An 11,198-nucleotide genomic window follows, 5' to 3' on the forward strand; every position below is an offset into this window, starting at 1 on the left:
TGTTTGAGTTCTTGTTTGTGGAGCTTTGAGCGCCAAGTAACTTATTCTAGAGGATCCAGGAAAGACACTGTAAAAATAAAAATATTATTATTATTATGAAAGACTTGTGTAAAGTCATGAAGGATTATTATGAAAGACTTGTGTAAAGTCATGAAGGATTAATCAGTGAAGACAAACTTATGGACCAAAATCTAGATTACCTCAGGACCATCTGGAACACTGAACTGGCCAACTGGCTATCTGTGGCCAAAACAGAGACATTATAGCTCCATCCATCCATCCATTATCTATACACTGCTTAACCCTCACCTGGGTCACGGGGGGCTGGATTCTATCCCAGCTGACTTAGGGCGAAGGCAGGGGACACCCTGGACGGTTCACCAGTCTTTTGCAGGGACAGACAACCAAGCACACTCACATTCACACCTACGAACAATGTAGAATCACCATTAACCTCAACATGTTTTTGGACTGTGTGGGAGGAAGCCAGAGAACCTTGAGAAAACCCACGCTGCACGGGGAGAACATGCAAACTCCACGCAGAAAGATTCTGGGTGTCCTCACTGGGATGTGAACCGGGGACCTTCTTGCTATGAGGCAATGGTGCTAACCACCCAGTCACCTTGCAGCCCACATTATAGTCTTTGAAAATAGAATTTGATGTTGAAATTAGAAATTTGGCATTTTGAGAAGAATAATGACATCATAAAAAATAAATACTTTTTTTAAAATTTGAAAAACTATTTGAAAAAAAATAAATGTACATAGTTTTTAAAAAAAAAGGCTGTTAAAACACAGTTGAACATCAAAAAAAGAAAAAACTATCTTTGATGCTCACATTTAAATACAAAAATAAAATAAAATGAGATAACTGTGAATGTCTATGTTTTATTTTTCGGTGAAACTTTTTTCAGAGCTGAGTTATTTATTCCAACTATATTTTTACCCCAGTGTTTTCTTTTCAATACCAAATGCCAAATTTATTTTCATTGACAAACTTCACTGCCCCTGTTGTGGCTCCAAAACACACAAGCGAGAATTTCTAAAAACATCACAGTGTTAAAATTTGAATTCAACCCAAGAAAAATCAACAACCCAGTGAAGACAACGTGTAGCATTGTACTGATGTGCTGCTGAGCTCCAGTCCTGTCGCGTGCTGCTGTGTGGGGCTTTCTGTCCACCTGTCTACGTCACGGCTGCGGATGAGCTCACCTGTTTCGGGGGGCGTGGCCTCAGAGCAGCTCTGTCTCCCAACAGCAGCACATAAGAGACTCTTCAGGCGAGCGCGTGAAACAATGAATGGTTTCGCTTCGGTCCGGGTTCAAGTTTAGTCAAATCATTTGAGCTTCTTTTTTTACTTTAATTTCTTATTTATTTGTTTTTGTTTGTTTGTTTTTTTTTAACTGTTGACCTTTGCCTGCTGGGCTTTTTATCCGCTGTGTTTTTGCGGTGTTCGCTCATCATGAGGAGACTCACAGCAGCAGTCCTCCTGCTGTCGCTTCTAAAAGGTAATTTCCATTTCTTTACATACTGGTCTCTTGTCTGTTGAAAACAGGCCCACTTAGCTTGTTTTGGGGCTGAATGCCTTTTAGAATGTCTCGTGGAAGCGGAGGTATCGATCACATGACTTTCTCCTTACTGGAAACAAAGAGCATCTCTTGTTTCAGAACCTAATTGCTGCCTTCAAATCTATTATAATTAAACAAATTAAGGTCTCTTTAGGAATTCATGAATTAATTAAATTCCTTTTTATAAAAAAAAAACATGTAAAAAATGTGGGTACCTATACTTCTATGTTGAAGGTGATCCAGAAATGTTTTCAAACTGTATAACAAATGGTTTATTTTATTATTTTTTTCCAGTCGGGTTAAGATGGTCACTGTGACCTGTCCATGTTGAGATCAACTCAACAGGTTTCACTCTACCATTTCAGTGTTTTGGCTGGTAGTTTCACAGTAAGCTGTTTCCTGTGTCTTTGTTTGTGGCACCTGTTTTTCTGGTTCTGCCACTTTGAAAGAACGCCTTGGTTAACAGAAGCCCTCACATACATTGCTGCATACCTGCCGCACTCTTCTTCCTGGACTTGTGGCAATAAATGAACCATGTTTCTCTCAATTGTTTGCATCTTCTTTTTTTTTTTTTGGACAAATGAGGTAGTTTCATCCCCCCAAGCACACACACAAATACACAACTGCCGTGTGAAGTGGTGGACGATGAATTCAGATTCTTTGCATATGTAAAACACCAATACAGGAGTGTGAAAGAGAAATCCTACTTAAGTAGAAGTACAAAAGTATTAGCAGCAATATACGGTCTTCAAATAATCTCACTGGTTCATATGTTGTTATATATTAAGTTACTGTATTATTTATAGTGAAGCGTCAGTGTGTCAGCAACAACAGCTGCTGCAGATGGAGCTACTTTAAACTATTGCATATACAGTTTAATATCCAGGAACAGGGTCTGGACTTTCTCTCTTGCCCAACTCCCATTTATTGAAATGAAACCATGTGAGAGGTTTAAAGGGGGAAAAAAACACTATTTGATGGTGCTGGTAGCAATTTTATAAAGTCAGAAATGTTACTCTGACTCTACACTGCTTTTTGTGGGATATCAGAGGACAAAAAGGTGGCAAAAAGTTTTAATCTTTATCAATGTGTTGTTTTTTTTTACCTACTGTGTAAAATTTCCATTTTTAAAGTAGCTAAGCTTCTCAAAAATAGTGGAGCAGGAAGTAAGATTTAAATGCTGAACTGTAGTGGGAAGGCAGTGTACAGTTGTGTAAAATGAAAACACTTAAGTATAAGTACCTTAAATTTGTATTTCAGTTGTTTCCCCCCTCGGACTGTATGTAACCGTTTGTTTTGTCTGTCCTCAGTGTCGCTGTGTATTCAGGTGATTGTTCCTCAGCAGGAGCGCAGCACAGCTCTGTTCGCCTCAGTGATCCTCCGCTGCGACTTCTCCACCTCTGCAAACCTCCAAGATGTTCTCGTCACCTGGAGGTTCAAGTCCTTCTGCAAGGACCCGGTCCTGGAGTACTACTCCACTGGTATGAGATAACTCACACAGCGGGGAGAGAAAAATGTTGCTCTCTGCCTCAGAGAGGCTGGTGAATTTGCAGTGGAAAGCCTCAACTACTTTTGGAATTCTCTCTAAGCTGTACTTTTGACCTGAATTGGAGAAGGCAGGGAAAAGCCTGACTTGCTAAAGAAAAGACATTGTGTTCGATACATGTGTGTAGGTTATTGCTGGAATGAAAAACCTCCAAAACGTCATCAACCTAAAGACTTAATATCCAAATTATTCAAGTTACTACAAATTGAGATGGGTGTTATTTTTGCAGCTCCGACTATCCTCTTGCCAGTTTGAAACATCTGGTTGGTGATGATGAAGGAAGAATTTGTGAACAAAAAAGAAATAACGTGTAATTAAAAAAAAAACTGTTCCAGCTTGAAGCCATAAGTCAAACACAATACGATTTAGAAGGAAAAGTCTCGTCTCTCAAGTCACAAGGATGCTGAATTCCCTCCTCCGACCTCTGTGCTGTGTATTTACTCAGCTTTGTCAAGCTCACTGTACATTTGTGGTTGGATGTGTGCAAAATTTATCATATAGTTGGTCTAAAAGTTGTGACAAATATGAGTTTTAAACACAATATATTTTTGTCTTTGGATTTTTACTTTCTATATTTCTTGTTCTAATTCTTAATTCTCAAACTAGTCATTTTAGCATAGACACAATGAGTATGCACGCTCCCTTTTACTTCACACATTTCTTGTGTATTTGACCACCAAGAAAAACATACACGGCGAAGGGACTTGTTGAAAAAGCTCTATATGTATTTGCATGGAGGATAAAGGCTGATGTATAGCTGTTTGGTTTGGTTTAATTGCAACATTTTGATGTACTTGCAATGGGTTTAAGATTATAAAGACATGCTGGCAGCGCTATGAGAACTTTGAACTTCATACTGACACAATTTATGGTCACATGTTAAGATTTGGAAATAGGATTGACAGATATTTCATTAAAACAAAGTATGAAACAAAATAAAAAAAATAAGACACAACACATACTTTTGTGATCTTGAATGTTTGCACACAACTTAATCTCAGTCCATCGCTCAGTTGTTAAGATGTATCAGTATTGGACTCACTGACAGACCTATTTATGCATCATGTCAGACTTTGTCAGGAACAGAACAAAGAATAAAGGTTTGGGAATTACTTCGATTCCTGTCCCCTGCTCTCACAGCCTAAAATACTAAGTAGTAGAACACATCTGTCATTTCTCGCTTTAATAAAAAGCTTTCTCCTGGTTTTACAGCATACCAGTCTGCACTGCAGTTAGGACAGGATCCATCAAACGACTGTCCAGACCGTCAGCGGACAGTTCGAACTGTAGTCCAGAAGAGAGGAAGCAGCGAGCCGATACTGGGAGCAGAATACCGGGAACGCAGGATTTCCATCCAAAACAGTGAGTGTGATTTCATTTGAAGAAGAACGGAACTGTTACTGTCCTTGTTGATCATTCTTTTACTCATTTTTTAATTAGTTTGTCTATTCATACTTTTTAGTCAGGCTAACATAGCCAGTAGATTAACAGATTAGTCCATTGAGAGAATATTACTTTAATATCTATTTAATATTCTCAGTTATTAAAGTTTTATAGTTTTGTAGGCCTCTGTGTGTGAGTGTGTTTTTGTGTTGTGAATTTGAACTGTTGTCACTATGGGCTCTGCCAAAATACATTTTATGGAACAACCAAACAGTTGAACAATATTTGAGAAAATATTTGACAAATGTACTGCTAATGAAAGTCAGTGGTAGTATTTAAAAATCTTTTAAAGATTGCACTTGCTCGGTGTGAAGATTAGCAACATTGTTTCTGAAAGACAAAAAGGCTGCAGCACAAACATCAGTCCCAGTGTAGATTTGTAGCTGAGTACAAGGCAACATATTTATTGTTTAAAATTTGCTACAAAGGTAACTTGACCACTGTTTCAATGATGGCACCTGTGTGCGTTGGTGTGTTTGTACAGAGGCAGACCTGGTGATCAATGAGGTGATGTGGTGGGACAACGGAGTCTACTTTTGTGCTGTTGAAGCTCCTGGAGACACGACCGGAGACAATGACAAAGAAGTCAAACTCATTGTCTACCGTAAGAAACAGAACAAAAATCTGTTACGTAGTATTATGATTGAACTGTAACTTTAAACTCAGATGTGTGGAGGATTATAGGTCTAAATAACAGCATCATGAGTGTATATTTAACATCAGAACATACAGAAGTAGCTGTGAATGATTCATAGATCACAGCACACTGACCATCTCTCTCTCTCTGTTCTCTCCCAGATTGGCTAACAGTGTTGTTCATCATCATCGGCGCCCTCCTTCTCATCATGCTCTTCTGTATCTGCTGCTGCCAGTGCTGCCCTCAGAGATGCTGCTGCTACGTTCGCTGTCCCTGCTGCCCACAGCAGTGCTGCTGTCCTGAAAAAGGTAAAAACACAAGGACGACAGAGCAAACTGTACTCGCTGGTGCTTTGTGGGCTGCATGAAGGCGTCACATTCACAGCCTTTGTTACAAGAAATGCCAGAAGCAAACAATAAGGCAACTTGGAAATGAAAATGTGAAGGATGAGTCTCAAAACAACGCCCACATGCCTGCATGTGCATTAAAAGAGTCAATACTGGTGAAAAGATCCCTTATGCAGGCTTTGTTCTGTATTAAGTTGCATTTTAAATTTTAGCTGATGCTTAAAGAAGGCCTCCTTTACTGAGTGCAGATCAGCAGCCTACTTTAAGAAGACCTTCCTGTATTGATAAATATTAAAGCGTGTATTGTCCTCATCTTTCAGCGGTGATGCAGCATCGTATGATGAAGGAGGCTCAGAGGGCCATGGCTCCCTGGATGGGAGGACAGCCGCTGTATGCACCAATGACCCACGCTTCCTCCCAGATGAACCCACTGCTCTATGCAGGTAACGCACACATAAACCCGAAGCAAGTCTGCTAATGGCCATAGCTGTACTGTGTCTATAGGAGGTCTCTAAATTTGTATCGACCGACTTCTTTGTGCGACTGTTTTTGTCTCTTCAGGATCAGTTTCAGGGAAGAGCGTCCCTTTGAAGCCAATGCCCCTCCCTCCTCCTCAGTCTTCAGCTTACAGCATGCCCCCTCCCAGTGTCCACGGTAACCACACCCCCGCCAACACCAATCACATGCTTGATTACCTGGAGAACCAGGTGAGAGGGATGGACGTGAACAGTCCTCTGCTACAGGTATGTCATCAAATGTTTTTTATGTAAATAGAGGAGCATTTTGTCATGTTGTGGTTGTTTACATGTAAACCCACCATTCCTGTTTACTTTGCTGTGCTATCTTAGCATCTATTTGGAGGTCACTTATGCAGTTTTTCCAGTGGGACTGCTAAATTGTGTAATTGGAGTACAAAAAGATGAGGATTGTGACCTTTGGGACTTAAGAGAATCGAGTGAAAACATAATATTGTGTGTTTTTTTTGTGTTAAATCATTGAAGGCAGCAGGTAAAACCAGATATTTGGTGGCTGGTAGAAGTCATGATATAGCTAGAGTTACTTTATACTCAGTCAGAAGTTGTTTATGAGACATTTTGTCTGATTGTAGCAACAATCAGCAGTGTTCAGACAGTATTTGTTCCAAGCAGCTACACTTGAAGCCAGAGTGAACAGCAAGCTGGCACTCATAGTATTATACTCCAGTTGTTTATTTGAAAAGTGAAAGAAATAGTTTGGTGACTGACGAATGCAAAAAAAAAAAAAAAAAAAAACTCAAGAAAAAAAAAAAAAAAAAACAACCTCACAGACTTTTGGGGTGAACCTTACTTGGCCTGAAAGAAGAGCTGTAATCAATAAACAACATTCTGGCGTAGCTATTTTTCTTTTTCAACTTCAAAGCAGGGATAAAAAAAAAAAAAAAAAACAGCTCGGAAGATTCAGTCCAGTTGTGGATCATCTCTCATATCACAGTTGATCAATCACAGCTTTGTGAACTGTCCGTTTCAGAAAACTGATCATTTGACAGTATACTGGCTCCCTTACAATGTACGACTGAGTTAATAATAAAAAATAGCTAAAACAATCAAACTAATTGAAGACAGGTTTGATGCAGTACGCAACCAAGATCCTGAGGCATAAAGGTTCATGTTTTATTTTAGTAGCACATAACAGCTTATGATAATGTTCTTTATTTCAGCTGAAGTAGCTATAAACCACTGGGAGGGAAATATTTGGAGGAGAATATTTTCTCTGCTTTTCTACACCTGAAATTTGCCAAAGCGGTGGAGAGTGATGACATCCGTTAGGGCAACAGCTACCATTTGAAACACTTCTTGTGTTACAACTGACAAAGCAGTACATAGTGTAGTTGTAGTGTGGGGTTGGTGCACAGCCCTTATGTTTGTAAATGTCACTGAAATGTCATCATCTGAAAAAATGTACCCCACAGACTAGTAAAGATGCTAGTAAGAACATTTTGTTTTTTAAATGACTGCTTCATGATATGTCATAAACAACAGTGGTATTTAGGTAAGTTTACTGTACTTTTGTCATCTTCTTTTTCCCATTAGTCCCAGCCACCTCCACCCCCTCACATGCAGCAGATGCCACCTCCTGTCCAGCACATTCCCGTCAACGTCCCGTTCTCCCCCGGCCCTCCCAGCATGATCTCTGCCCTCGACGACGGCCCGATGGAGCGTCGTGTCATCACACTTCCACCAATAAGGGAACAGCAGCCGGGCAGAATTCCACCTCCGGCACCCAAGACTCGCCCGCCGAGCTCCAGCGAGAGCAGCCGCAGTGGCTTTGGCCGCCATGATGAGAGAGGAGGCTCATCGGGGAGGCGTTACCCCTCACCTCCCAGATCCAGAGGGCTCCCCCGGAGCTACAGCGAGGAGTCGCTGGACGGGAGGGGTCGCAGCAGGGCACGAGGAAGTGCAGACCGCCCTCGTTCCCGCTCCAGGGATGACTTGTTCGACAGCAGGTCCAGAGGAAACCAGTCGAGAAGAGGATCCTGGAGCTCGGATGATGAGGGCAGCAGCAGGAGAGGAGGAGGAGGAGGGAGGAGAGGAGGTGGAGGCTGGGTTGACAAACCTCCCAGCTACTCAGAGTACGAGCCTGGACAGAAACCAGGAACACGGAGGAATGAACGCTACTCTGTAAGAAAATCACTGCTTTAGACAGTTTGGACACACATCATTGGTGATGCACTTAGATCATGTCAAACACACACATTCTCCAAATCACTTTTAAAAAAACATTTTTTAATCTGTTTTTTAAAAATCTAAGTTGCGCTGATTTCTAGTGAAGTGAATCTAAAGTTAGTGTGTCTCTCTCAGGACCGGAGTTCTCGCGGTGGCACCAGCGTCGTCATCTGAACCCTCCACCTGCACTGTGACCTCTGTTTCAGAGAACATGCACAACTTACTAGCCTTGTTGTCTGGCTACTGGTAAACCTATAAGGGCTGCCATTTTTAAATATTAACATGAATAATGCACCAGCTTTTTTACTACGTTTTCACAAGTGAAAAGCTCACAGAAGGATTCACAAAATGTGAGATTAAGAGATTCAGAAATTTGGAATAATTATACCTCTCAAAGTTTGCAGTTGGTAAAGCAAAAAACACATATAAAAGAGACTATAGTTTTTTTTGTTTTTTTTTGAAGGTGTTGTTTTAAGAAAACCACAAGTCTTTACTATGAGCACTGAGCAAACTGTAGTTCAGAACTCTGCATAATACTAACACTGACAAACCACTAGAGGGAAGTGTTATCCTAAAAGTCTCCAGTTACATTACTTTTATGTGGTTTTAGGCGGGATGTTTGTCCTTGTGAAGCTCTATTTATTTGGTAGCAGCAGTTAAGTCTTGTGATGTTGATAACGTGATAAAGCCATCAAACAATAACCATGAAGAATTAACTCTCAGGACCAGTAAATAACTTACAGTTGTTGTTACATTAAATCATTATATATGAAAAGACCCACGTGAATGCTGCAATTAGATTTTAGCTTTTTATCACTTTTGTAGATATGTTGCTATTTTTCACATCTCCTGTACATCTTGAAGTGATTATGCTGGATTAGGTTTTTATAATGTTTTGAAGGAAAGTGTGTACTGTGATCCACTGTTTAGAAAAAGCTATAAACCTTGAAGATGAATTATGCATTTGCACATAGTGTTTATCAATAGCTGTAAATACTATGTGTAAATGAGTCATTTACATGGTGTTGATGTAGGAAATAAAATGATATAAAGAATGTTACAGGCAAAAATGTAGTTTATATATATATCTCTCTCTCTCTCTCTCTCTATATATATATATATATATACACACACACAAATCCTAGCACGTTATGAAAATGTAAAATATTTTCAGTGCAGTTTCAGAAACTTATCTTTTCATAGTATATTTCAGAAATGCACATTGACCTAAAACATTTTTGACTCTTCCACTGTTTTTAATGATTTTTTTTCCTCTGAATTTCTAATGTACAGTCAGTTTGTGTTATTAATAATATTAAAATTGTACCTTTTGGGTGTAAAATAAATTTAAAAAAAAAAAAAAAAAAAGCTTTTTTGTCTCTTCCACTGTTTTTAATGATTTTTTTTCCTCTGAATTTCTAATGTACAGTCAGTTTGTGTTATTAATAATATTAAAATTGTACCTTTTGGGTGTAAAATAAATTAAAAAAAAAAAAAAAAAAAAGCTTTTTGGTGTTTTTTTCCTCTTTGAACTTTGTCTTAATAGAAGTTTTTTTGTTGTTGTTGTTTTTTAAGTTGTCCAAACACAGTTAGCCTGACACAACAATAGTCAACAATATTGTGAAGAGTAACACATTTCCAACAAGACCCAAAGCATAAGAAAACGAAAACAAAACAGAGGTAAGTACAGTTTATGTAAAAGAGGCTAAATAACAGGGGTAGAGCATATTATGTTTCCGTACATTATAATCCATTATTTGTTAGAAAACCCTGAAAGTTGTTTACTGTTGTGTTTTTTTGTTTTGCTGTATTTTATTTTTAATGTGTTTTCAGATTTCTAGTATTTTGTGAAACATTTTGTTTCATATTTTGATGGAGTTAAGGATTTTTTTTTGTTTGTTTGTTTCATTGAGTTTTGTCCAGAGTTGTTGTGTTATGACCCCCTTATGTTCTGATTTTCTCTCAGTTTAAAATAGAGAGTCTTGACTAAATGTAAGAAATACTTCCCCTTTGATAAAAACTTACATTGTTGCCTTGTTCGGTTGGATTCTTGTGAGATCACAAATACTCTGCTCAAAGACAAACTAAACATTAAATCTTTTATAAATCAGAATTAATTGCATGACTGTGAAATTATTAGGATGGAGTTTTGTTGGAGATTAAAAGTTTTTCAGACCAACCTTCTGACCATTGAGTTAATCCACAAGATTATTTCAGACTGCATGGTGCAGCAAGACAACTAAATGATGTTCTGGATTGACGTGTCCAACAACACAATACTGTTCCCCAAAATGTCTGTTAAATTTGCCAAACACTTCAGGAAGCATGGAATACATTCCACAAGCAGCATCACCCAAACCTCAGTCACTCTGTGCTCGCAGATGTATAGCACTATGTAATGTAAATAATAGAGACACTTGCTACTGACTTGTGAGGCAATGATCTCGAGCTGCATATTACCTTGACATCCATAATATTATATGTATAATCCACTAAAGTAAGCAGCTACTGTGCTAAATTAGACAACTTACCATTCATTTACTTGGCTTGAGACTAGATTTGCTGTATATATTTCACATGTTAGAGCATCAAAACTGATTTTTAATCTCTGTAAAACACAAAAAAGTTGGTGAATTAGGTTAATCTCAAACTCATGCTCTTTTCCCAGCTGTTATACAGATCTTGAGCATTTTAAAGATTTTTCCCCCCAAATGCACACATTACTGTTATAATTAAGTATGATTCAAGCTATTATGTGTTCTGAGTCTGTATTTTTCCATGAAGCCTATGGCTCTTATAATCAGTTAAGTTTCAAGTTATTATGTATTCTGAGTTTGCATTTTGTACTGAGCTTATGTCCTTGAAAATAATGTGGCCAGTGAGAACTGGTTTGCACACTTGGAGATAGCGGAAACTCCTCTTTTCTCTTTGATACGATTGTTACTTTAGCTACAC

The 11,198-nt window shown here is 38.7% G+C and overlaps 1 protein-coding gene across 1 annotated transcript; it reads left to right on the forward strand.

Annotated features, from left to right (window-relative positions):
- The first annotated feature begins 1,258 nt into the window (after nt 1-1,258).
- Nucleotides 1,259-9,355, forward strand: LOC103365182 (immunoglobulin-like domain-containing receptor 1). The gene is made up of 9 exons (XM_008292548.1): nt 1,259-1,508; nt 2,879-3,049; nt 4,327-4,476; nt 5,042-5,161; nt 5,356-5,502; nt 5,862-5,984; nt 6,103-6,284; nt 7,611-8,198; nt 8,379-9,355. The coding sequence occupies exons 1-9, from the start codon at nt 1,463-1,465 to the stop codon at nt 8,415-8,417; spliced, it is 1,566 nt and encodes a 521-aa protein (XP_008290770.1). The 5' UTR covers nt 1,259-1,462; the 3' UTR covers nt 8,418-9,355.
- Nucleotides 9,356-11,198: the final 1,843 nt, after the last annotated feature.

The sequence above is a fragment of the Stegastes partitus genome, unplaced genomic scaffold (assembly GCF_000690725.1).
Source record: "Stegastes partitus isolate 25-593 unplaced genomic scaffold, Stegastes_partitus-1.0.2 Scaffold817, whole genome shotgun sequence".
NCBI lineage: Eukaryota > Metazoa > Chordata > Actinopteri > Pomacentridae > Stegastes > Stegastes partitus.